At 35.2% G+C, this 27,706-nt stretch overlaps 1 protein-coding gene across 1 annotated transcript; it reads right to left on the bottom strand.

Annotated features, from left to right (window-relative positions):
- Window positions 1-541: 541 nt before the first annotated feature.
- CIP2A (cellular inhibitor of PP2A) lies at window positions 542-27,611 on the bottom strand. The gene is made up of 21 exons (XM_082460668.1): window positions 27,480-27,611; window positions 22,750-22,897; window positions 21,826-21,938; window positions 20,874-20,968; window positions 20,252-20,348; window positions 18,878-19,000; window positions 18,573-18,718; window positions 18,113-18,188; window positions 15,603-15,821; window positions 14,124-14,283; window positions 12,680-12,821; window positions 11,495-11,594; window positions 9,873-9,991; window positions 7,512-7,707; window positions 6,972-7,046; window positions 6,767-6,877; window positions 5,237-5,433; window positions 3,097-3,210; window positions 2,763-2,845; window positions 1,884-2,023; window positions 542-821 (listed from the first exon to the last, which is right to left on the bottom strand). The coding sequence occupies exons 1-21, from the start codon at window positions 27,579-27,581 to the stop codon at window positions 651-653; spliced, it is 2,727 nt and encodes a 908-aa protein (XP_082316794.1). The 5' UTR covers window positions 27,582-27,611; the 3' UTR covers window positions 542-650.
- Between the last annotated feature and the right edge of the window lie 95 nt (window positions 27,612-27,706).

Here is a 27,706-nt window from a genome sequence, read left to right as displayed (position 1 = left end):
AAAGTAGAAGGAAAAATACATTCACTGACATCTGATTTTAAAAATCTAATCACAGGGCTTCCCGGGTGGTGCAGTGGTTGAGGGTCTGCCTGCCGGTGCGGGGAACACGGGTTCGAGCCCTGGTCTGGGAGGATCCCACATGCCGCGGAGCGACTGGGCCCGTGAGCCACAATTACTGAGCCTGCGCGTCTGGAGCCTGTGCTCCGCAACGGGAGAGGCCGCGGCGGTGAGAGGCCCGCGCACCGTGATGAAGAGTGGCCCCCACTTGCCGCAACTGGAGAAAGCCCTCACACGAAACGGGGACCCAACGCAGCCAAAAATAAATAAATAAATTAATTAATTAAAAAAAAAATCTAATCACAAATGAGAATAAATTAAACAAGCAGAAGAGAGTGGAAAGCAACTAAGGAAAAAGAAAACACCTTAGAAAAAACAATAATGGAGGCTAAGAAGAATATTCTGAAGTAAACACCAAAGAAAGCTTTAAGCAATAAAATCCAGAAACAAGAAGTAAAACTTTAAGACCAAATAAAAACATGTATCAGATCAGGTTCTTTACTAAATTAATAATTAGATAATAATTTGCTCTTGTTTTGGAGTCACAAATTACCTTTCCTACCCCACCTTCCCAGTAGATAAATACATAATATCTATATACTGAGATTCACAGTTTCTGGACTTATTTTCCCACCACTTAAACTGTGGATCATTGCTATCATATGAGAGTGTTTGTTCAACTCCTCTTGCTGAAGTTTCACCAGGGACTCTTTCTCTTCCAAACGACCTTCTAACTGAGCCTTCTGAACTTCTAGGGAGGAAGCCTAAAAAAGGGGCATGGGGGAGAGAAATTGAAGAAAACAAACAACTTAGCGTGTTTTCTCTTCACAGAAACATGCTTTAAGATGTCCTTTGTTTTTATTTGTAAGACAACCATATCAAAAGATACATTACGATATGTATTATATTTTAGTTAACAATTATATGGTAAGTTTAAGATCAGTAGTTGATAAACAATATAATACAAATTGGGGAGACACGTTCAATTTGTCTTTTTAAGTCAATACTAGCAGCTGGACTTTTGCAGAAAATACTACATATTATTATTTAGAATTACTATTAAGATAAACACATTAAGGCAGAACCAGGATATCTGTAAATGTGGAATTAAATTTTATGCCTCTTCTGTCACTTATGCTCTGTAGTTGTTCAGTCTTTTTAATCTTGGTCTGTTCTCATCTTCCTGGTGGTATATGGTCCAGAAAGCACTATTCATGGCTACCACACTCAAGCAATCATGATAATGTAGAAAGAGCAATGACCTTAGAACATATAAGACTACTGTTTCACTTAGCTATGTGACTAACCCTGAGCAAGTAACTTGACCCAAGATTCCGTTTCATTTGTAGGATGAAAATATTTATTAATACTTATATAGTAATATATTTGTTAAAGGGAGGAAGATTTAAGAAAAACATTTCAAAGAGTCCTATGTAAACTATAAAGTTCTAAACAAATACGAACTACAATTATTGTTATCACCATCCCTATAAGTAGAGAGATGCAGCTATATACATATATACAGGTAGCTACCTGTATGTGACATTAAGAACTGGGAACCCCTTTCTGTATCCTTTGCCCCCTTTAAAGCAGCAAGTGCTGTAACAAAGTATACATTTAATTAATGTGTAATAATTTTAGGAAATACAAGTTTTCACACTGTGAGAGCCCTCATAACAAACAACTGTCAAATCACTTTGAGATTCTAATATTATCTTCTAAGCAAAATTACTAAAGAAACAGAACATTAATTTATCCAAATTCACCTTTTTCACAAAATAAGACTTTTTCATTTCACTGCAAATGAGAATGCAACAGATTCTTACCTTAATGCTCAATTCTTTTCTTATTTGATCTGTTCTATTTAATTCTTTTCTAAGGACACCAATGGCTTCTTCTTTATCTTCCGTTTCTCTTTTTAAGACTTCAATCTTTTCTTCTTGTACTTTTATTTTTTGTGCCAGGTCTTAAAACAAACAAACAGTCAGCTTTGTACTCAAAGGTCCTATACTGACATTACCCTGAAAAGGTTTAGAAGCTATTATGTTATATAAGAGCAAAAAAGAGACAACTAGAAAGAAGAAGAACATCTTGCTAGAAATAAAAGTTACACAGTACTTGATGAATAAAAAACACCATGAAACTCTTCTCCTATGCCAGTATTCTACAGAAAATGCCAAATCTCCATGTCTTTCCCTCTTCCTCTGTTCTAAACACAATATATAGTAATGAGGGGAAGGACAATCCTCAGAGTTAAGGGTTAGAAAAGAAAGGGCAAGAGAAAACCATGAAAAATTATATAGGTAGATGTCTGTGCTCTAAGTCAAGTGAGTTAGAACAAAAATGTTTTTATGGATCATTTCAGAACTACTACCATTAAGAAGCTAGTAACTAAAAGTTACCTAGCACTGCCACCTGCTGTTACATTCTTTAAAAAATTTTTATTTTTAAAAAGGGCAATCATTTCCAATAACTCCTAGATTTCAAAAAAATGTATTGCTTTTTCAATTTGATCAATCTAACTAAACTACTTTGTAAAATGTTATGGAAAGAAAAGGAGAGCTGTTTAAGATGTAATTTAAGGTTTAAAAAAATGAGAGAAGTAGAAAATAATGAAACAGCAAACTAAAAACCACTCATGCTTTGATTTTCTTCCAACACAAGATATGTTAAAATATAGACAATTTGCTAAATAAGCTACTTACTTGCTAGCTTACATTCTCTGTCTACCAGTTGGTTCTGTACTTCTTTTCTCTGTTCTTCTTTCTCTATTAGATGGGCAATAGTTCTGAAGTTATAAAACAATACAGAAGAAAACATCAGTGAATGATATCATTTCTTTTTCTCACCAACAAGTATTTTAAGAGGAAATTCCGAAGAATGGTAATCACCCTTAACTTCTGCCAAATATGCACTTTATATCTACAATAAGTAATAATTCCATTAAGTTTATCTATAAAAAGCAATGTTCTATATACAGGGAATCATTTTGTTTTTGAAAAATCCAAAATAATTAGAATAAAGAACTAGAGATTTTACTTTTCATTTTGTTGCTTGAGTGACTCATTCAACTTTTTCACACTCTCAATTTGTTTATTTAGAGAATCACACATGACCTGTAAATTTTTGTTCTTCTTCTCAGCAGTTTCATGCCTGAAAAGACAAGGAGATGAGGTGATATTTTTATGGAGGAACACATATGATGGAGAAAAGAAACTCAGTGTCTTCTTTACCATTTCTTCTTATCAAATTGCATATACTGCAGGAAGAGGAGGAAGGTTGCATGAACAAGTGGGACATAAACAGAGTTAGATAACTCTAAAAGATAATAAAGATATGTTTTGGCTGACTGAGGAGGTAAAAATTACTATGAAGTGGAAACATGTGGGGCTTTAACGTCATATTTATGGATGACGAGCTTCATTTACAGATAACGTTGCATTACATAATTTGCTATAAAATACATGCCTCTATCTTTATAGTTAAGTCCAGAAACTGAAACACCTTCTATAAAAAGGATGACGTCTTTAAAAAATATTAAACTTGCACCTTTCATCACTGGCCTCTTGGGCATAATATATGTTTAAGTAAAAATGTCAAATTAATGAATTAAGTAGTTGAGGATTCTAAATTTCTCTTGCCTCTATAGCTCTGCATCTTACAGTCCTGCTTATTTTTACCTGCAAGGTAACCACATAAAAGAATCCTTTCCAAAGTAATACTTTGACACCTAACTATCTTAAGCATAAAATGTTCTCTTCATGCCTCTAACTACAAAGACAAACAAACTGGTGGCACTGGCCAAATGTGGCCAGTAAAGTGTTTTACTAGTCCCATACAGAGTTTTTAAAATTCTGAATTTGAATGCCTTTAGATATTCCTACCATTACAAATGACCTTCCCCAGCCAGCTTCATTTATTTGTTACTCACCTGGCCCCTCAAGGCTGGAGTTTTACTTCTGGGCCCACCCCTCAATCACTGTCTGGAACATAAACAGGTCCTAGAAAGCCCATTTTCTCTTGGACCGCTGCCTACTTTCTCTTACACCCTGACTTAACACAAATAGTCCACTTTATCGGGGCTGCCTCTAACAATCAGACTTCAGAAAAAGTTGTTGGGGGAAAATATCCTGTTTAAAAATCACCTTGTCCTCACAAATTTTCTAGATGCTGTACATTTTCCATCCTTCATTTTTATTGATGGGCAAATAAAATAAGCACACGGACCTTGCAAAGGTAAAAATTTCTACATCTCTACATTAATACCAGAGAAAGAACATTTTTTCAAATCTTAACCAGTCAAAGTATAAAGAAAAACAAGAAACAAGTTAACTAGAGTGTTTTTATTTTTATTGTTTGGTAGAAAGTACATAACTGTTCCTGGTCTTCCTTATAATTCATAAGTTTTAAAACTGGCTTAAAAGATAAAAAGTGTCAAGGGAAGGAAAAACGATCAATCTCATACTTTGTTAGTGGGTGGGCATATAAATTGGCATAGCCTTTTTGGAGGGAAATTTGGCAATCAATCAAAAATTTAAAAGCACTCACCCTTTAAACCAGCAGTTCACCTATAAGAATTTATTCTGCAGATACAGTCATACATATAAGTAAACTACATTCAAGGACATCAAAGAGAAATACTGACTACAAATTAAGAGGTGAGTTAAACACGAACACCCAAATTTTTATGCTATTAGGCTGAATTATATGACAACTGTTAATATTCAACCACTTTTGATCTGCAGAAATGGCTAATTCATATGGTTCAACCTGATATGAATTGTGACAACTAAGGTCATTCAACAATTATTTATGGAGTGTCTAACCATGTATCACGCACTGTTCTAGGCCCTAGGGATTTCTCAGTGAACAAAACGGATGAAACTTGTCCTTGAGGTGCTAACATCCCAGATGACTGATGACTCTATGAATAAAGGAAAGAAGTAGAGTCAACTGGAAAGAAATAGAGACACCTGTATTCTGTTTCCAGCCGTGATACTGAGTTTGAGTAAGCAATACTTCATTGCACTATGACGTAAGTTTCTTGCTAACTACTTACCTTATAGTGTCATCAGAATATATGAATACTCAGAATTGGATTTTAGGGACACAGAAGAGAAATGCCGTGTGTTCATTCTAGATTCTAACCTTACAGAGAAACTTTTACTTTATAATTTACCTCTGAAGAAGTTCCATGTAGGATTTTGTCAGTACTTCGTGTTCTTCAGCCACAGACTCTAACTTCCTATTATGTTGAAAGAGATGCTCAATATCACTCTGGGCTCTTTCTGATTCAACCTGCTGTGACTTCAGCAACACACCAAGCTCTTCATTTTTTCTCTCAACTTCTCTCAACATATTAGCAAGTGTCCGTGCCTAAAAGGAAATGGAATAGACTCTTACACTATCATTTACATAATATGCTCAGTTTCTACAATTTAAAAGATTTACCAAATAAATCTGTCTTATTGTCAATTTAATCATTAGGCCAGTCTAGAGGGGTAGAGGACAAGCTCTGCTCCCCAACATCAAGGGTGGAAGTGGGGTCATACAGTTTTCACACAGTGTGAGAAGTACTATAAAGAGGGCAGCACAGGGAGGGAGGATCACCAGAAGTGTGGGAAGGAGAAGACCAGAGAAAGCTTCCTGGGAAATGGAGGTATTAAAACTAAAATCTGAAGGATTATTAAAAGTTAGAGAAAGAGAGGAAAAGGTATTCCAGACACAGAAGAGCAAGTGCAAGGACAGAAAACAGAAAAGTACGTCAAGTTTCAGAAACTGCAAAGCAATCTAATATGTCTGACTGCAGAGAATGCAGTAAGTTCTAAGGAACTTAAACTCTCTTCTGAGCTAAACGGTGAGACACTGAAGGATATTCAGCACAGGGGCAATGGAACCAGAGTACTGCCTCAGGGATGACTGTGGAGGAAGAAGGGAGGGTAGATCTAAATACAGAAGAAAGATGCCTTTGACTGTATGTTGAGGGTGGCTGAGAGGAAGGAAAGGTAGGAAGACTAATCAGAGGCTCTGCTGTGATTCATGTGAAAAATGAAAAGAATCTGACCTGTAGCAAACAGTGGTAAGAATAGAGACAATGCAAAAAAAAGTAGTATTTAGAAAGTAGAATTCAACTGAACTTGGTGAATGACTAATTATAGAAGGTAAACTGTGTGATTTCCAGGTTTCTTGTCTGGAAAACTCTTAAGAACAGTAGAGGGAATACATAAGAAACAATACATTTTTTAAAAGGGAGGGTGATGAGTTCAGTATTGGTTCTGCTGAGTTTGAAGTATTTGATGTATATTTAAATGGAGCTACACAGGAGACATTTAGTGCTTGAGAAAAAGGATCTGGGCTCAGCATAAAAAATTGGGGGCATTAACATTCTGGTAATGACTGGAAACTATGAATCACCTAAATAAGGGAAAAGGGATTAGAACATAATCCTGGAAAACTCAACATTTAAGGGGTGAGTAGAAAAAAAGGATATAGGAAAAAAGTATCCATTAGGGTAGGAAAAAAAAAAATCAGAAGATAATTGTGTAACCAAAATTAAAGGGGAGACAGTTTTGAGACAGAGGGAGTAGTAGTTAACTGCTAAGGACAATTTACTTCAATCAGAATAATGAAAATAAAACTAGTATTTTGTACGTTTTATTTACTACATTTATTTTTCTACTAATCAGATGTGTCTTTATATTGTACACACCTCTGTCTCAGCTTGAGTTCTCTGACAGCGATATTGAGCGATTAGTCTATCAGCTTGTGCAAGGGCCAGAGCTTTTGCTTCCAAGAGATCTTGTAGCCTGCTTTCTTTGGACTGTAAGAAAACATATCATTAATCTTCATCATTTACTGGAAAACATCTCTTAAAGCTTAACTGTTACACATAATTAAAATAAGCTTGTACTCACGGCTAATGTGGATAGTTTCATCTCATATACATCCATTATGTCAGATATTCTCACATCATTATTCTGATCCTTTACCTGGGTTTTAATAGAGTTAAAAAATCAGAAATTGTTAACGCTCAACAAAATAAAAAAATAAATGCCTAATGTGAGACTAAATCACTGAAACTTAATGTCATATGAGGCAGGTCACAAACATTTCACTAACCTGGCTATTGCAGAAGAATATCTGGGTAAGATCTGATACGCTCGTGGGAATTTAAAGTATATTCAAGTCGGGGGTGGCGTGGGGGTGGTGGGAGGGTGGGCTGGTTCGGGGAGACGAAGGGAAGATGATAGCCATGTTAAAATGTGGGAATTTTATGACTGATTTTTTCCTCTTTCCAAACCTTCCAGGATACTGCTACTTTTTATAGTAAAAGATAAGGCTTCAATGATCAAATCTGCATCTAAAGTTGTTTAGATAAATGTTAGAACAAGGGTTGATATTTAGTTGGTATGTTCCAGGCAGAATCCTACTTATAATGGCTACTTATCACTCACCACAACTCCAGACTGAAGCTTCTCTATTAATTCCTCAATGTTCAATCCAGGAACTCTATCTTTCAAAAGTGGAGGAGTTAAACATTTTACTGATGTTGGAAAACTGTGATTTAATGATTGCAAAGGCATTCTTCTGGGCATATGTTCTGTTTCCTGTTGTCTATAGGTGTTGTTTGCTGCTATACTTTCTCCAAGTCTGAATGGGAATCAAAAAAAGAGAAATAATTATATAAAAATATAGCAAAAGGCAGAGTTGGTACACAATTAGGGACTCATTGAGAATGGGTCTTTTGGGGAGTGTAAGTCTTCAAATATTTCTGAAATAATCCTGGAATCTATGATGAAGCAGGATTTGGGTAAATATCCTAAATTTGCCAGAGGAAACTCTTTTCTACTCACAACCCTTTATAATGACAACTCCACCTCTGGTTTGGAGGCATTAGAACTAGTTTCTGAGTGTGGATTACTTGTAAAAATTAAATACAAAGTTACTGGTATTGGTAAGAACATCCTTCTAACCATGGGCAACATCACCTGGCCTTTACTTTTTCCTTTGCCCTTCCCCTTTCTCAGTCAGTATGTTCTCACCAACCTGACTTCCATTCTGCCCCTGCCACTTATCCCATCTTGTTCCTGCCTCGGGGCCTTTGTACAAGTTGTTCCTTTACCTAGAACACTCTTCCCACTAGATCTGCATAGCACTGGCTCCTTCTTATCATGAGGTCTCAGTTCAGACTCACTTCCTCGGGCCCTCCACCCATAGTGACATGCTCATTATGAAACATTTTGTAAACCTCATGACAGAAGGTCCCCTCATTTACTGCAATATTCAAAATGCCTAGAAGAAGGCCTGGCACAAGCTGTCCCTCACCTTATTTAAACATTTGTTAAATGTTTTAAATAAAACAAACACACTCCAAAAAACCAACCTACACATCCACCTACCTACCCATCAAGTATATAAATGCACCTTATTAAACTAAGGTAATGTAAATATAGGCATAAATGGACATAAATAAAACAGCGTAAGTGGACATCTGAGATAGTGTCCAAAGAGAAAATTATACAACACAAGACAGGGAGGGATGGCAAAGACATAGTGAAATGATAGGAAGGCTGCACATACAGAGACACAGGGTGAAACTCCACCTTTCAGTGAAGCTGAAGCTTTCTACTCTGAAGTGTGGGGGATTTTACTTCATGTCAGATTACCACAGTTGAAGACGCAAGCTACCACAAAATAAAGCAGCCTCACAGACGTCTACCTTGTAACTTTAGGAGCTCTCTATTTATCCATTTAGTTGTTAAAAAATATGATAAAATGAAAGGAATTTCAATTACATGGTCTCTAGGTCGTGTTTTCCACAGTTCTTCATCTCTTAATTTATGACTACTTAAATTATTAATTCTGAAAAATGAGTTTGCTCAGTCAGTTAACAGAAATAGCAGAGGTTGGCAAACTTTTTCTTAAAGGACAAGGTAGTTAAGTATTTTAGTTTGAGGATCCACAGTCTCTGTTACAACTACTCAACCCTAACGTCGTAGCATAAATGTAGATGTAGACAATACAAACAATATGCAAATGAATGGGTGTGGCTTTGTTCCAAAAAATTTTATTTATAAAAATAAGCTCTTGCCTGCTGTCTAGAGTTTGCTGACCCCTGGCATATAGGATGTCTTACCACTTAACAACTGTCTCAGTTCATTCAAACTGCTTCTGCAAATTCATTCATATAGACTACCTAAACTTATTAAAATTAAAGTAGAACCCTACTAGACATTTTGTCAACCATTTAGTTTACAGACAGCACTGAAAATCTGAATTTTTTTCAAACCTAATTGCAAATATTCTCTTAATGTTTAAAATAAATGAACACAGTAGATAATTCTGCCTGGCCATTATCCCACCTTCTGATAATAACAGATTTTTTTCTTTAGGAATCCCTTCCTTGGTAAACGACCCAGATCTGGTCAATGAAAGCGATGCTTAGACTTATCACTCACACGGTTGGGAAAGAAAAACTCTTTGTATGGAGAAACTAAACTGGTAGGATGTAAGCTTAGCACAGAAGCTACTATGTTAAAAAGAGGTGTTGAGACAGAGAGGCGTAGCATCTGGATAATACATTTAATCACCTGGATGGATCTAGCTATTCCCTAAGTGAGTATACATCTGGCTTTTTGAATTGTGGGAATCAAATTTTTTTTTAATTGAAGAACATTTTTTACTTGAAAAATTACTATTACAACGAAGTCTTCAATTCACGAATTTTCCAATCTATCTATATTCAGGACTACTGAAGAAACATGGCAGGGTATTCCAGCACCACAAGAGATACACTGCAAATGATTATAACTCACACTAACGCAGGAAAATCTGGCAGTGGAGCAGCTTCCAATAATATTCCCAATCCAGACTGTACTTGTTCCCTACTGTCTGATGTTAAAGCAAAAGCCAAGGGAGTAATCAGGCGAGGATCCTAAGTAAATCAGAAACCAGAAAATAAAAGGCAGAAAGAATAAATAACATCAGGTCTTTAAGAGTAAGGTGAATAAATAGACCTAAATCATAAAATAATTCTAGGCAAATTCGAAAGTGTTTCCACCTGATGTTTGAATGTATTTATTAGTCTTTACCTTGTTATAACTGTCTATACAATCAATAGTTAGGTTGGCTTAAAAAAATCTGGCAAAGGTTTTGAAAGCTTTATTGTGCCTATGAAAATCATGTCTTAAATACTTTGAGTAATTTAAATATCACCTACAACTGACTGATGTTTTGAGTTATTGTTTTATTTTTCCAGCTACCATTTAAAAGAAAAACTAGCTAGAAGAACAAATGGCTCATCATTTCCAAATTAAAGTAAAAAATAAAAGTAAAATTCAAATTAACTCAATAAAAAATTTTATTTTAGTGAATGTAACAATTATACTTTAAAGTATAAGTCCTTCATGTCAGTAAATTTTACATTAGTACTAAGCCTCAAATCATCTATTCTGAAAAAAAATTTTATTGACATAAAATCAGAGAAAAATATTAAACTATAAATCCTTTATAATTAGCAACATTTTAGAATATTAAGTGTTTTATAGGTACTCAAGTATAATCTAATGCCACAGAACTATAGAGATGGCTTTTATCTCCAAAACCCTCATGGTAACCCTTCATAACTCCTCCCATCAACAGGGATCATTATTTCTACTTTGTAGTCAAGAAAACTGGAGTTCAGAGAGGTGAAGTACCTTGCTCAAGTCTGCACTGACTAAGAAATGGTGGAGTCAGCATCTGAATCCCCATCTCCTAAGCACTGTGCTCTCAAAGTGTATAAGTAGACCCTGCCTAAGGATCCAGTTTTGGCTTCTACCCTGTCTATACAGGCACTGGAGACATCTGTGTTATTATAGTAACTTAATTCACATGTTTGTTAAATATCTGTTATAAGCCAAGTTTTGTGGATATCAAGGTAAACATCTAGAGCTCTTATTCAGCTACTATTATTATTGAAATCTGTAAGTTAACTATTTTCTGCACACCTCTCCAATTTTATTATCACTCACAATCAAGTCCGTTTCTTCCAGGAGTCTCCCTCTTGTCTTAAAACCTTACCTCATCAACCCCAAACAAAAACAAACACCCCAGAACAAATACCACTCCCCCCTACCACAATGCCAATAGAAACAAATGAAGAAACCAGAAATATGACACAAAAAAGGAAAAGGCTGTGGAAGCTCCGCTATTATGAACATCCCATACATTACAGTCAGGAGCACTTATGCTCAATTCCTGTGAAACTACGTAAAATAACCGTGTAGTGAGAATATTATAGTTATGTAAGACAATTAACAATTTTTAAACTTCCTTCCAATGGCCAGTTCTAAGAAAAACATTAATCTTCTAAAGATTAAGAATATTACAACAGAAACATATAATAGGAAACATTTATATATAAATCAACTTCAATATTTGAAGAGTTTAAACTCACCTGAAGGATTTTGTAGAAGCTTACTTCCATACCAGGAACCAACTGTTTAAGTTTGTTCATCAAATCAAGAGTTTTCAAAATTATATCAGCAGCAAGTTTGCTTTAAAAATAAGTCATATTTAACTTAGATAACTCAAAAATTGCTTAGAGCTTATTTCTGTCCATACATCTAAAGAAAATAAAAACCCAAAACCTTTGTTCTTAAATCTCAAGAAGATTAAGCATTGTTTCTTAAGAGAAGAAAAAATATCAGAGACCAACATCCTTATAACCCAAGATCCAAAGAGAACTGGCATTAACAGTTTAAGTTTAGACAGTGTTTCTTTTTCTAATCTCAAATACCAACAGGCTTCAACTTTCTGCTTGAAATTACTCGCAGCATTGGCAACATGACTCATTTAATTCTTAGCCTTGTCACTAAAATATTAACAAGAGAGTGCAACCTTAGGCAATAAAGAATATCTAATATTTACTGAATGAATTATACTAAGCCATTTTTCTCAGCCTTGTAATTGAAAAGGAGTACAAAAAAGTAAAAAGAGATAATTCTTGTTCTTGAGGAATGTAATTATTGACAGTTTTGACATTTATGGAAATTGGAACAAATCAGTGTTCAGCATTTAGCAGGTCCTCAGCAAAGACTTGTTAGATGGACTTAATTCATGGGGGAGAAGAGGGATAAAATAATCTCATTACTATCAGTGAAAATCCACATTTAACCATAAGCCTTTACATGCTAAAGAAAAAGAGTTGTCTTTGTTATTAGAAACCTTCAGCAGTGATGGATTTCTTTGAAATAAAAACGATCCCTGTTTTTTCATGCTTTTTCACTTCAAAATATAAAGTTAAATGAATATAAAAATAATTACTCAGGCAATGTCAAAAAGGAACTAGAAAAAAAATGTTCAGAAGTATAAAAGACCCTTAGAGAATCACAACAAATTAAAATAAGACAAACCTAAACAATGAAAAATAAATCACAGATATTAATACCTCTGTTTAGAAGCATGTTATCTATGAATTAAGTGAATTTTTAAGAAATTCATCATGAAAATATTTTTGTTAATTCTCTGTTACACCTTGGCTTAACAGAACATACCCAAGGATGATCCTCCAAAAGGAATGAGAATCATTACATCTTTTGATTTTTATTACTGTTTTGCCATTTGTATTTCATATACTCACCACAATTCAGAATCTGCTACCTTTGTTCCAAACCCCAGATCAATCTTGCCATATGTAAATTGTTGCTCTATCAGAGTGGTACATTTGATAGTCGTCAGAATTTTTGCAATATGCATTTTTAGAGCATCATCTCCACACACAGGTAAGTTTTGTTAAGGAACACAAAAAATTCTTTAAAAAAAAAACCCTTCTATTTTTATAGCTCTTTACAGCTTTTAGGATGATTTCATACAAATTATTCTTGTTCCTGCAATTTGGTGTAATTATTGTTACATTAGCTCAATGACAGATTAGGAAACTAGAGCTCAGAGCATTTAAGTGACTGACAAGTGGCAAGAGATGGGACTGACATCAGAAGTTTCTGACTCAGAGGTAAAACAGAGGAAGGATCTGCTTTTCCCCTGGATGTTAGCTTTTTATTAACAGGTGTCACAACGGTTCGATAAATACATGTTGAAATAAGGGAAGTTATTTTCTCATTTGTTATTCCTCAATTTCTCTTCCTGTACTGTAGTTAATTTGAATATCTATCATTTAAAAAGAGTTAAGTTTGGTACCATTCACTGAGAGAAGGCCTGAATATTTTACAGATAGTATCTCTAAGGTCAAGCAAAATAATCATGCGTTTTTACAGCAGTGGCTTTCAACTTTGGCTGCATGTTAGAATCACCTGGGTAGTTTAAACAGTCAATCACAAACACTCCTCCACCCCAGGGTTTCACATTACTTTAATTAAATCAGAATCACTGGAAGTAATGTTCAAGAGTCAGTATTTTTAAATGTTCTCCAGATGATTCTAATACATAGCCAGAGTTGAGAATCACTGCCATCAAGAAAGAGGAAAATTAAGAAGCAGCAGCTCAGAGAAGAGATTAAAGAGATGTGGAGTTTGGTCTAGGGCAGGAAAAAGTTGAGCAAATTCTTGTTGCTCTGAAATACAAGGTTATCTTTTTTATAACCAAGTGTAATGTCATCTTTACTGAAACATTTATAGAGGTGTTAATTTTTAAAACACAAGCTAAAAAACTAAGCTAAAATAATAACTACCAATCTTTCTTCTCTGATACACTCCATCAAAGAATGGCACCACACATCATCCAGGGACAGCAATTTGCATCAAAAGAGAGTACCAGGGTAGTTATTTTAGAATATATCTCCTAATCTCAAATTATGATAAAAATGTACAGATCAAGTTTAAAGAGCATTTCTGGAAATGTTCTTTAGCTTAAAAGTTTTACACAGAAAAACAAGGGGAAAAAAAGTCTAGATAATTTTTTAAGAGACTCTTCCTTGAATATCAGGTCTGTAAGTTTAAACTTGAGTTCAGTAATTCTGAACAGATTCAAGCATGAGAAGTGACAAAATTATAAAGACAAAAATGCAGTAAATACAATTCTAAGAAAATAAGTAGTTATTTAGTTTCCATGTTTATACTGAAGGATATTTAACAAAACTTCAATGGTCTTGACCATCCTTTCACATTTTTTCCTTATTAAGGTCTCATCTAGATTTTGTTCTGTGAACTGAAGCTGATCAAGGAATGTAGGCAGCAGAAGGGTCACAAAACGGTCAGCTGAGGAACAGTTAGCAGTATCTATGACATCCTGGAGAATTAACCACCACCAATGATTAAAAATAAAAACAGAGATGGAATACAGAATGCATAAACGGTCATTACTGAACTGCAACACTCTTTAAATTTCTTATACAGGTGATCCTTGAACAATGTGAGGGTTAGGGACGCTGACCCCACCATGCAGTCGAAAGTCTCAGTACAACTTAGTTGGCCCTGGCCTCCTGTACCTGTGGTTCTACATCCATGGATTCAACCAACCTCATGGATTGTGTAGTACTGTAGTACTCACTATGGAAAAAAAATCCAAATATAAGTGGACCCAAGCAGTTCAAACTTATGTTATTCAAGGGTCAACTGTAATTACTTCAAAAATTCTTTGACCTGTGTCTCCCATTTAAAATCTACCCTTTTATCCAGTTTTGAGGGCTCTGAGGACTTTTTTCTCAAATGGAACAGTAAGGTTTTGGGTTAATCAAATGCAAACAAGACTTTATAAAGTGGACCGTATCTGTGATTTAAAAATTATTCTAAATTAAAAGTATGTACTGAAAACAAATATCCCGAATTTGCTAAATGTAAGTACAATAACTAAATAACAGACACTGGTCTTAATACTTTACAACCACAAATAATTCCCATCAAGAATCTCAAAGCGCTTTTTAAATGCTAAAACTGACTGTTAACAGTCAAGATCAACATGAAACAGAAAGAATAATTTGTGCATAATCCTTAACAAATATATTTAATCACTCATAAATATTTTGGTTTGTGCACAGGATCCAGTCATGAGAGGGTAAACGTTCTAGTAAGATACTGGGGTAGACAGAATGGGTATAAAAACAGGGAGAACAGTTCAGAATACTAAATGACCTAGAGAGTAGAATCTACCAGAAGGTAAAGGCCTCTATGGAAAGGATTTCTGTCTATATCCTAAGTACCTGGCATGCTCCACTCCATTTGACTGACTTAATCCAATGTTCTATATATCCATTCCATAAAGGCAGTAGACAGTATCTACTGAGATGGAGAGACAGAACGTGACTACTGCAAGAAGCACAGTCATTCACCAACAACCCATACAAATCTTAGTCAATACCTTTACTTGTTATACTGAAAGAAGTATATATAAGCTATTTAGTGAAAAAACAAGCAAACAAAATTCTCGCTAATATTTGTGACCTTGCCAGAAAAAAGAAATTCAGTAGCTGAATGGTAGGGAGTTTAGTAACTGAGAAGTTTTCCTGAAGTGTATGAACAACTGGAAGTTTATTATGAACATTTTACAAAACAAACTGTTCACTGAGAATCATAAAAGTGGAAAAGTCAATTTGTTAATCACTCTAGTACCTCAAATATTTCCTTGAACAACTCCAGTGCTAAAACAGAACAGTTTTCTGATCCATCCAAAGGTTGGCTTGACCAACGAAGTAGAGCTACAGGAGGTTCTAAACACTTAGAACGGCTTCCCAGAATGGTGCTGCCAGATGGAGGTTGTTCAAATATCATCTGCGTAAGCACGTGGCGCAGCTGAGCCACTGAACAGAACGCAAGAAGTAATTCTAAAACCTGTGCAATATAAAGCCTTCATTAAATGTCAATTTCATTAGACTTGAATGCACAAAGCAACCAAAAAATGAAGCTGGAAATGATATACATTTTTAAAGAAAATAAAATAAAAATTAAAAGTTGCTTCCAATTTTTCCGAGTATTATCTTTCAAAATGTGTCACTAGGTTCCAGAAGGTTACAAATAAATTTGTTAATGGTAGTTACTTCTAGTAACAGGATTGTGAGAGCCAAAGAAGAAGGGGCAACTTCAACTAATCTTATATACCTTCTACAGTACTTAATTTTTTTTCAGCACAAACATGTTGTTTCAAAAATGAAAAAATAAAATTAGTAATTAAGAATACCTGCTATCATGCTAAGATTTAAGAACTGCTATAAAGCATACTTTAGAATAATATTTAAAAGTGGCATCCCATAGCTTTAAAAGCTTAAGGATGGCTACTTCCATACTGTTTACACAGTGTGGCAATCAGCCCCTTAGCCTGCCTCCCTATTCTACTTCATTTCTTCCTTGCTTCATAACCGAACCTTATTCCATTACATAGCATCCCACATCAACTTGTTTACTAGCTGTTAAGTTAAATTCTACTGTATTTCATTTACTACCAACTTATAATTTAAAAAAATTATTGGTACCTCTTTGCCTACTCACTTATTTTCTACCTTTCGTCATCTGTTTCTTGTAAACAGCATACAATTGGGATTTGTGTTTTAATCAACCTGATAGTGTCTGCTTTTAACAGAATTCAGCCCCTTAGCATTTACTATGTTACACATGATAAACTCTTTGACTTATTCTCTTTTAAATATAAATTGTAGTACTTGTTTTTGAATAGATAATACATTCTTTTGGTTCCAAAGTCAAAGGTACTAGCCTGACCTTTAACTACACTTTCTGGAAGCAAAAGACAATATTACCAGTTTCTTATTTATCTTACCAGAGATACGTTCTGCACATACAAGCAAATACTTTCTCATTTACACTTTCTCTGTAAGTATAACATACAGGGAAGTAAACATATCAATTGCTACTGCAAAGCTAGATGTTTTCCTCAAAGTGAATACACCTGTATAACTAGCAACTAGGTCAAGAAAGAGAATTCCACTAAAACTCCAGAATCCCCTTGTGTCCCCTCCCAGACAATGCCCCAACCACTACTCCACATCAGATTTCTGACACCAGGGATTAATTTTACCTTAGCTATTCTTGGATCTTTACATTTCTGTATAATTTTTCAATCGGCTTGCCAGTTTATATTAAAAACTCACATGGAACTTTATATATAAATAGAATCTTATAGTGTATACTCTTACATCTGGCTTCTTTAGCTTAGCATTATCTTAGTGAGATTCATTCATATTTTCGCATGCAGCTGCATTTCACACATTCTCACTGCTCACAGTATTCCAATGTATAAATATACCACAGATTATTTCCACTGTTGATGGCATTTAGGTTGTTTACAATTCTTGACTATTGGTAACAGTACTGCTATGTTTTGTACATGTCTTTTGGTGAACACAAGTATTCGATTCTTTGGGGTAAATATTTAAGAGTGGACTTGCTGGGTCATAGTTGCATATGTCTTATGTTAGTAGATAATACCAGTTTTCATAAATGGCTGTACCAATTTTCACCCCATGAGTACAGCGACACTCTTTACATTTTTTACATTCTCATCTATGCTTGATATTATCCACATTTTTAATTTTAACCATCAGTGGGTATGTACTGGTATTGCATTACCATTTAAATTTGCATTTCCCTGAAGATTAATAAAGTTGAGCAACCATTTCATATTTATTGACCAATTCATTTTCTTTTTTGCTCAGGTTATCTACTGGGTTCAGTGTTTTTTCTCATTTATAGGTACAAATTTTTAAATGATATACTTTAGATAAGAGTCCTTTGTTCAATATATGTATTGTAGATATCTTTTCCCGCTCTGTAAATAGTACCAGTTTTAAACTTTCATTTTCTATTTAACATTTTCTACATGTCTTTTGGTGAAATGTCTCTCTTGGCTATATAGCTAGGAGTGGAATCTCTGTGTCATAGGGTGTACGTGTGTTTAACAGGCACCGTGAAACAGTTTTCCAAAGGGATTATGCCAGTTTATGAAGATACAAGGAAGGTTCCAAAGTATCGGTAATGTTCTGTTTCTTGCTCTAGATACTGGTTATACAGCTGTGTTCATTTTGTAAAGGTTCAGAGATCGATGCACTTAGATTTTTCTGCACGTTATAGTTTTTAAAAACTTTAAAACAAAAAGCTGTGTTTTTATATACCTTTGAAGAAGAATCAGGATCCTTTCCATTAAGCAGACCTAATACTTGATTAAGACATGAAGAAAAGTGTTCATACCTAGGTTCAAAATAAAAATATACATCAAGTGATAATTATGAAATTGATACATTAAAAATGATTTATATATAAAATAAATCATACTGTTCAGATGTAAAACTGGTTTTGAAACAGATTAATCAAGATATGTATATTTTGGAGAATGACACAACCTTATTTACCTAAGACAGAGACTGAAACATACACACACACCCTTGTTATACTTTTACATTTCAAGTCAGGAGAGCAAAAAGAATGGGAATAAAGCACATGGAAACATTTTGATTTTACTCTGTTGTGAATCAGTACAGTCCAATTTTACTAAATCTAAAAAGGCAGTTTCGTTTATTACAAATACATCTTGGTTTAAAAAAAAAAGCCCTAAAATTTGTCAGAGAGCCATACCTGATAAGATAATCTGCAATTTTAGGATTCTTAAGAAGATCCATCAGTAGATCAACTGAATACTTTCTAGTTAGTGTGCCATCACCATTTATGAGAATATTAAATATTAGTTGAAAAGTCTGATGAATGTTTCGAGCATGGAACAGCTTAAAAACAAATCAGGAAAAGTATATTATACAAAAAAATTTAAGTTGACCATCCTAAAACTCAACAAAGAGTCTCAATGACTTTTAAAGTATCAGAGAATGTAAACTTCAGAATTATTTTCGTAAATTGCAAAAAAAAAAAAAAAAAAAAAAATTTACCTTTTCCCCAACCTCTTCGTTTAATGTCAAACTGGATAATATTGAAAGTGCAAACACAACCACAGTTAAACTACTATGGGCCAGGAAGCTTATAAGAGTTCGATAAAAAGATTTCACATTATTCTGAGGAAGAAAAAAATTTTTAAATAAATTAGAATAAAAAAAATTATGAGTCTTACATTTTGTTTTAGAAAGTATATCTTACACAGAGTAGGTAAACTTTTATTAAACATTATTATCAACTTAAGAGATCATTCAAGAAGTGAGTAAGATGATACTTTTACATATTGCTTACAGTAGTATAGACAGGTACAATCTAAGTGAAGAGCAGTGTGTAGTCATGGGTTTATGAGCAAATGTTTACCTTTCTCAAACAGTTCTATGGCTCAAAATAACCTCCACCAACAAAATAAGACCAGGTCAGAAAAATCCAGCACATGAACAAATGAGATATTATTTAATGTAAAACAAGTAATAATGAATATTGCATAGCAAGGGAACTGTTCACAAAGCACCTTAAAGAATCAATGAACTTTCCTGATTTAATATATTTCTAACAGTGGTTCAGTTAACCTCACTTGAGTGCCTTCACTTACCACAAGTACTGGTAGTGATGTTAGGCACTTACTCATAAATCTTTCTGGGAGAGCTGTAATTGATTTTGTGGAAATACAAGACTGCGGTAAATGTAACTGCCAATGGCGTATCTCCCTTTTTTAAACAAACAAACAAATAAATAAATAAAAATAAATTTATTTATTTATTTATTTATTTATGGCTGCGCTGGGTCTTCGTTGCCGCGCATGGGCTTTTTCTCTAGTTGCCGTGAGCGGGGGCTTCTCACTGCGGTGGCTTCTCTTGTTGCGGAGCACAGGCTCTAGGCACGTGGGCTTCAGGAGTTGTGGCTCGCGGGCTCTAGAGTGCAGGCTCAGTAGTTGTGGCACACGAGCTTAGTTGCTCCGCAGCATGTGGGATCTTCCCAAACCAGGGCTCGAACCCGTGTCCCCTGAATTGGCAGGCGGATTCTCAACCACTGTGCCAACAGGGAAGCCCCGTGTCTCCCTTCTATCAACACAAAATAATTTAGCATTTCTTGTATTATTCAATATGACAAATAATGAGATGCTACGGAGAAGAAAAACTTTTAGTATTTAACATTTTTATTAACTCTTAACTTGTTTTAATTAAACATATATGAAGGCTGGAATACTTCAAGTTATTTATATGTCAATATGATTCTTTGTTAACTTTGATGGGCCAGCTAGATAACACAGGATAATTCTTGTAAAATTTTTAAGAAAAAGGTGAAAAAAATTTTCTTTAAGCATAGAGCCCACCACAAAACTAGAGAGAAACATTTTATAAACTTCTTACCAAAGTCTTTATGTGCGTTTGAACAGAAAGATTGTGCCGACAAAGATTTGCCAATAAGCCTAGACAAGGCATTGTCAACTCATCTTCAGAAGACTGACTGTTGTTTTAAGAAAAATAATAAAAGATAAAAACATTAGGTTCCTTCTAAATTACTCAAAATTATATAGTCATTTACACATTTAAATTCCTTCCTTTTTTTAAGCAAAGAAAAATCTGATTAACATGTGAACACTGCCAAGCTTTGAATAGTACTGATCATTTATTTCATGTTTTGAAACTAAATGATCCTACTCAATTGCAGCATACAAATATAGAAATAATTGTCAGAGTAACCATGTGCTATCTCATCAGTATATTCTTCGGTCAATAAGATTAAATATAAACATAATTTTCAGCTTCAATAAGTTTTTCTGTCTCAATCAATTCATTTCATAAATTTTTGTTATAAAAATTAAAGCTGCTTTACACCATTTGATCCTTGAAATCATCTAAGAGGAATAAACAAGAATCAGGCTCACTCAGTTTAAAAAGCTGGAAGAACTTATTTAAGAAAAACAGAACTATTACACGGTTTTAGTTAAACCAGTAGATTATTTGGTTACATGTTTGGTTGCATACTCACATATGATCAATCAGGAATGTAATTAATTCATCTATATTGGCACCAGAATGCAAAATTTTGACGTTATATGTTAACCTCTGCAGAAGCTGAATGCACTGAGAATAAGAAAATAGCAGTGAATATAAACATATAAAAACACATTTGTGTGCTCACAAGAATGAACTCCTGTGCATATTCTGAGCATGTAACCATTTTAGGAGGCATTTAGAGCAAGAACTTTTCCGTATCTTAAAAAGGTTCTATCTTCACATACAAGTGATGAGATCTTAAACACACACAATGAGACCTTAGAGTTCATCTCCTGATTCACACATTTCTATATATTCTATCTCAAACAGCATCTTGTCATCAACCTGGCTCACTTAATCATCTTAAACTTATATGCAAGTTGAAACACATATTCTATCAATTCTAAGATAGATATTTTTCTTATTTTACCATCTTTAAAACTGCACGTCAGTTTAACTTGCAATGTTTTTCTTTTTTACAACTGATGGCATATTATGTTGAGAAATATTATGGGTATAAGAGCTTTGAGTCTATGCTAAATAATACCAAATCTGTAGCTTCAGTTTTTGTAGAATGTTTCCCCAATAGATTGAGACTAGGTGCCAACTCAAATTACAATTTTAATATGAATAGCTTACATCTCAAAATGCTGACATCTGTATTTATAAGCCTGTCAAAATAGCCATAATCTGGATTTTTCTTAAATTATAGTGCTAGATGTGAATACAATTCTCTTCTTTAGAAACTCTTAAATAGTAGTACATGTGTGACCAACCAGCTTTTAAATTTATTAATGGTGAGAACTGTGCCTAATCATGTGGTATTATACCAGCATATAGTACACTGTAAGCGAGCAGTTTACAATAGATACTATCAATTTTGATCTGAAAATAAGGAAGGAAGAATGAGCATTAAGTGGAAAGTACTGTGTGGGTGTGCATACCTGCAAAAACACTGAATCACTGTGGCAAGTACTGCTCCGACAAACCACTCCTGCCAGCACACTATTCAGGCTGTACATATTCTGAAGACAGTCTCTGGTTTCATTGTCCACAGCTGTAAGTTAAAATAAAATGACACAAGATAGATCATTTTCATAAATAATAATTTAAAATTTATTTCATATTAAATTTACCATTATATAAAAACATCGAATATGATATGGCTATTTTGTTTACAAATACCTTCCAATTCAGAAATTTAACCATGGTGGCTATTATATTGGACAACACAGATATAGAACATTTTCATCATCTACTGGACATGCTGCTCTGTGTTACCACTTCTGTATCACTGGGTTTTGTTTTTTTTTTTTAAATAAGCACGTATTAATTTTATAATCACACAGAGAAATATCTCCCCTCCACCCCCAAACACAAATCAAGAAAAAAGTCACCACTGAATGAAAATTTTAAAACTAAAGGTAAGGTAGGGAAAAATAGAAAAAGTAACACTTGCATTTTTAGCCTTAGCTCTAAGTTCAGTGTAGTCTATCAAAAAAGGATGATGTTTTGATCACTAGCTATGACTTTCCAGAGTGCTGTAGTTCACACTGACATTATGTACATGCATTTTTTTTTAAATTCAAAAATAGGCCTGCATTTCCCAAGGTACATTCTTTTCTGTAGACCACTGAACCCTTGATATGCTTCAGATTCTTTGTTCCAATAATCTTAAGAAAGGATGCACATAATTTTCCCTTTTCAAGAGATCCACAATACAAAATATTTCTGAGAGGTCCTGCAATGAAGAAATCTTTTGAATGTGAATCATTCTCCAAAAGATTCTATAACTAAATCTGCCCTTTAAAAAAATATTAAATTCAGACAACTTCAAAAAAATAAAAAAGAGAAACTAAATACATTACCTAGTTGAGATAGCAAACTGATGATACTTAAGATCAGTGAAGCACTTATGTTTGGGTCTTCAAGTAGCTCTACAAGGCAACTTAAGCATTCACTTGGTAGTATCTGATTTGATGTAAACAATCGGGTGAGCTTCTGTCCAGAAATTACCTAGAAAAGAGTCATTAAAATGTGTTAGTTAGGGCTCCCCTGGTGGCGCAGTGGTTAAGAATCCGCCTGCCAATGCAGGGGACACGAGTTCGAGCCCTGGTCGGGGAAGACCCCACATGCCGCAGAGCAACTAAGCCCGTGTGCCACAACTACTGAGCCTGCACTCTACAGCCCACGAGCCACAACTACTGAGCCCATGTGCCACAACTACTGAGCCTATGTGCCACACCTACTGAAGCCTGTGCACCTAGAGCCCATGTTCCACAACAAGAGAAGCCACCGCAATGAGAAGCCCGCGCACTGCAACCAAGAGTAGCCCCCACTGACCGCAACTAGAGAAAGCCCACGCACAGCAACGAAGACCCAACGCAGCCAAAAATAAATAAATAAAATAAATTAACAAAACAAAAAAGAGCCCTCTTTAAAAGTCATGAGGGACACAGAATAATTTTTTTTAAAAAGAAAATATTAAAAAAAAATGTGTTAGTTAAGAATTGGCAATTTTCACTTCTCCATTTCAAATAAAAATCCAGTTCTTCCAAAGTGCCATTGCCACACTTTCCCAATTTAGAATATTCATACATGTTGTTCCCTCTGCATAGAAGATCACCTATCCCTTCACTCACTAACTAACGTAATCATTCCAGTCTCAATTTTGTTTCCTCCACTAAGCTTTCTCTAATCCTTTTCCACTAACTAGGTTAGGTTTGCCTGTTATACTATCCTATATAGTACATTACACTTTTATTTGCTAAGTCAGCAAGCTTTTGCCGACTTAGCAAAATTTATCCTCCCCACTACACTGATCACTCCATGAAGGCATAGACTACAAATCAACATTCTACTACCAATATATTTACCGAATAAATGAATTCCACCTTCTTTGAGGGAGGCAAATGGAAAGTAGAAAGCAGCTAAATCCAAAGGCTTATTCATGGGATTAACTATGTGATTATTCCTTCTGCTCCCTACCTGACAGTACCTAAGCCCAGAAGTTAGAGATCACGAAGACGGAAGTTAAAAAAAATTTTTTTGAGTAGGCAGGTCAGGAATTAAAAAATTTTATTATTTGTTATTTCACTATTTACTCCTCTCATAACACTGTAAACGTACCGCCTACTAGCACCACCTCCGGGAAGGGTAAGCTGGGATGAGGGCTGGGAACAGCTGTCAGACAGCCACTTACTTTCAAAATGCTTTATGAATATTATTCATTATTAAGCAAATCTTTTCTATAAAGATAAAAAAATCATTTACTTTAGGATTAGATTAAATCTGTTCTAAACGTTTTTATTCTTAAAAGACTTTTTTAAAAAAAGACTATAATCAGAATTGTTTTAGCATCCCTCTTTCTTTTCTATATCCCTTTTATACCCTTGCCCAGATGTCAGTTTTTCTTGTAAAGCTTTGCTAATAAGAGATCTTCAGAATATCTGTTCCCACAGAGTATGTATTTTAACATTAAAGTAAAAGTCTATCAGACTGAAAAAACAGGTCCAAAGGTGAAATTAGATACTGAGAGTAAATATTTTGAGGTAAAGAACCTTCTGAGCATTGCCCTTTTGCCTGCTTATACAGATAGCCCTCTAAAATATTAAGACATTTTCTGCTTTAAATACAACTTCCCTAAGGACTGGACCTGTATTTCAACAACATAAGTATTCTAAGATATAATAATTATTTATTATAAGGTAAAATTTAAAAAAATCACTTTGCATATTTTCCTCTTTAATCATACACATTGAAGGTTTTAATGCAAATAGGACTTATTTCAATAATAACTAATATTCTAGCACTTACTCTGGCCTAGCTATTGTTCTAGGTACATTATGTATGTTAATTCCTTTCAGCTTCATAATAAACCTGTACTAAATGTTTTACAGATGAGTAAACTGAGGCACACATAATAGACAGCGGTACAACTGGGATTCACTGTTCCTGAATCCCTGCTCCATAATCATTACATAAGATTAGTGCTGTGAAACACCGTCAAGAATGAGACCAGGGCTTCCCTGGTGGCGCAGTGGTTAAGAATCCGTCTGCCAATGCAGGGGACACAGGTTCGAGCCCTGGCCTGGGAAGATCCACATGCCGCGGAGCAACTAAGCCAGTGCACCACAACTACTGAGCCTGCGCTCTAGAGCCCGCAAGCCACAACTACTGAGCTCGCATACCACAACTACTGAAGCCCGCGTGCCTAGAGCCCGTACTCTGCAACAAGAGAAGCCACCACAATGAGAAGCCTACGCACTGCAATGAAGAGTAGCCCAAACCCGCATACAGCAACGAAGACCCAACACAGCCATAAATAAATAAATAAATTTATTAAAAAAAAAAAAAAGAGACCAGCTCAGCTCTGCTGATCTTAAAAAAATCCAAAGCTAAGGTTCTGCAAGAAGACAAAAATAGTGCAGCAGAAGCGCAGCAGGATAGCAGAGTGAATAATCGTTCACGTGATAACCATCTATCACCCTTTGTATCCTCAGATGTTGCTCTCATGAGGTTGCTCTCATGAGGTCTCATGAAAAACATTCACCATTAATACTGTCAACCAAAAGAGTTAAAATTTAAAAATCTGAGAGCACCAAGGAGTGGTGTGGATGAATGACAGCAAAATTCACATATTGCTGGTAGGAGGATACATCAGTATAACTTGTGGAAAACTGGTGTTTCAACCAGAACTGAACATAAACTTACCCTAAGACCCAACAATTACACTACGAGGTATATAAGAGAAATGAATACATACATCCACAAAAAAATGTGTAAAAATGTTTATAACAGAGTTACTCATAATTCCACCCAGAACTGGAAACAACCCAGATGCTCATGAACAGGAGGATATATACAAACTGTGGTACCTCTGTACAATGGAATTCTAAATAGCAATAAAAAAAGAATGAAATACTGGCACATGGGCCACATGAATAAATTTTACAGATTATACTGAGAGGAAGAAGCCAGACACAAACGTACATATTAATCCACTTAACTGAAACTTTAGGGATAGTTGAAAAACTTATAGGGTGTTGGAAATGTTCTGTCTCATATGACAGGTGGTAGCTACTTGAGTGTACACTTATGTTTAAAAAAAACTATCAAGCTCTTCACTTAAGATTAATGCACTTTATGTAATGTATGTATGTTATCTCTCAATTAAATGGCAGAAGAATTTTTGGTAAACCTCTTGAAAACTTTGGGAACACAGTACCAAGAAGCCAATGTCCAAGCCTCAAATTTCTTTGAAGTCTCTTTCAATTCATGATAACACCCTGTTCAGATTCACAACACAACTGTTTACTCTCAAAGAGAGGTAATGTTTCAGATTAGAATCTAAATTTCTTAACTCCAAATTCTTAAATAAAACTGACAGCTCTGCTTATTCTGTGGCTTCTGGAGTCCACTAGTGCACTGTTCTATCCTCATTGAGAAGCAAAGCCCTAGCATTTAACAGCTAACACCTTCATTGTTAGGTTTGGAGGGATTTGTTGAGGTAATGAATGAAAAAAGAAAAGTGTTGAGATAAGCTCCTGAAGTGGTAAGAAGAGGAGCACCAGTAAAGCTTGAGAAAACTCACACAGTAAGTGCACTACAGTCACAACTAAGACTGATGTTGCTGTGCCATTCACTGTTGCCTTCTCTGTAGTATTTTGCAAACCTTTGGTAATTTAGCCTTTTATCATAAGGTTTATAAAACAAATAGTATATTTAAAAATTATGTTCAATTTTATGTTAACAGAAGCTGCGACAGAGAATTAAAATAAGCTTTGATTGAGCTTTAATTACTTTTTATTAAACTGAGGTCATTATTAGTTGGAATTCCCTGAATGCATAACAAATGACAGCAGGAGTTTAAGAGCCTAAAAACAAATAGGATCACAGAAAGCTGTGATTATAACTTTTAGCATAAGATAAGTACACTCTAGATGCAAATCACTGGGAACTAACAGAAAAAGTGACAATTCAGCATTTTAGGACTGAAAAACTGAGCAATAAATTTTGGTAAAGAAAAATTGTGATTACTAGTAAGGGAGATTGCTTCCTAATCCAGAGAAAGTTGAAATAATAATTTTCAAGCCCGAGTTCAACATGAGTTCAAATAAAAGCAGTAAGCAACAGGTTCAGATTGTAAACTGCCTAGTGACAGGGGTAAATCAAGTTTTAATCGTTACTCCCCATGACCTCCCCCTCCGAGAATTGCTGTACATTTTGAGAAGGATCTGTTACAATGGAAAAACCAACATAAGAAGCAAAGGAAAAGATACAGCTCTAGCTCTTTCCTCTACCAACTCCAAATACAGCCTAAATCCCCCAACCTTTTGTCTCAACCTCCCTCTTTCCAGGGCTATCAGTAGTTACTCATCCCTTGCTGCAGTCAGCTGAACGCGGAGGGGCTTGGGGCGGGATAGAGAAGGGTGGGAATTCAAAGCTGACAATCATTAGCCTTCTTTACCAATACAAAAAAGCAGCGGAGGGAGCGAGCTGTCCTTTGTTTTCTAGGCTGAGATCACTACATCCTGGCCACCAAGTGAACGAAGGCTACGAGGAAGCCCGTCTCGTCCGCCACCCCGAAGGCCCTCACCTCCAAGTGCCGCAAAAGCTGGGTGGCGTTCGCTTCCGACTTAACTGCTTTATACTGACTAATGGTCAGAAGCAAGGACTTCAAGCAGGCGGTGTTGTCCATCGGGACCCGCCACAGTCCCGCCTCAGGGCTAACACCACCGTGCCACTCGATGCCAGCTCGGTCCTCTAGCTTGCCCCGCGCTTTTTAAAAAATTTTCGCCCCCACCCACTCGCTCCCAGAAGCTT

This window comes from Balaenoptera physalus, assembly GCF_965194825.1.
Source record: "Balaenoptera physalus genome assembly, chromosome: 4".
Classification (NCBI taxonomy): Eukaryota; Metazoa; Chordata; class Mammalia; order Artiodactyla; family Balaenopteridae; genus Balaenoptera; species Balaenoptera physalus.
The sequence above is the reverse complement of the archived record's forward strand: the minus strand, read 5'-3'. Positions and strand labels throughout refer to the sequence as shown.

Coding starts and splice junctions, on each gene's coding strand:
- CIP2A (XM_082460668.1), bottom strand. CDS start 27,581: ATGGACAACACCGCCTGCTTGAAGTCCTTGCTTCTGACCATTAGTCAG. Junction 21,939..22,749: donor CAGTTTGCTATCTCAACTAG/GTAATGTATTTA, acceptor TTTAACTTACAG/CTGTGGACAATGAAACCAGA. Junction 14,284..15,602: donor TGTTCAAGGAAATATTTGAG/GTACTAGAGTGA, acceptor TTAATTCTCCAG/GATGTCATAGATACTGCTAA.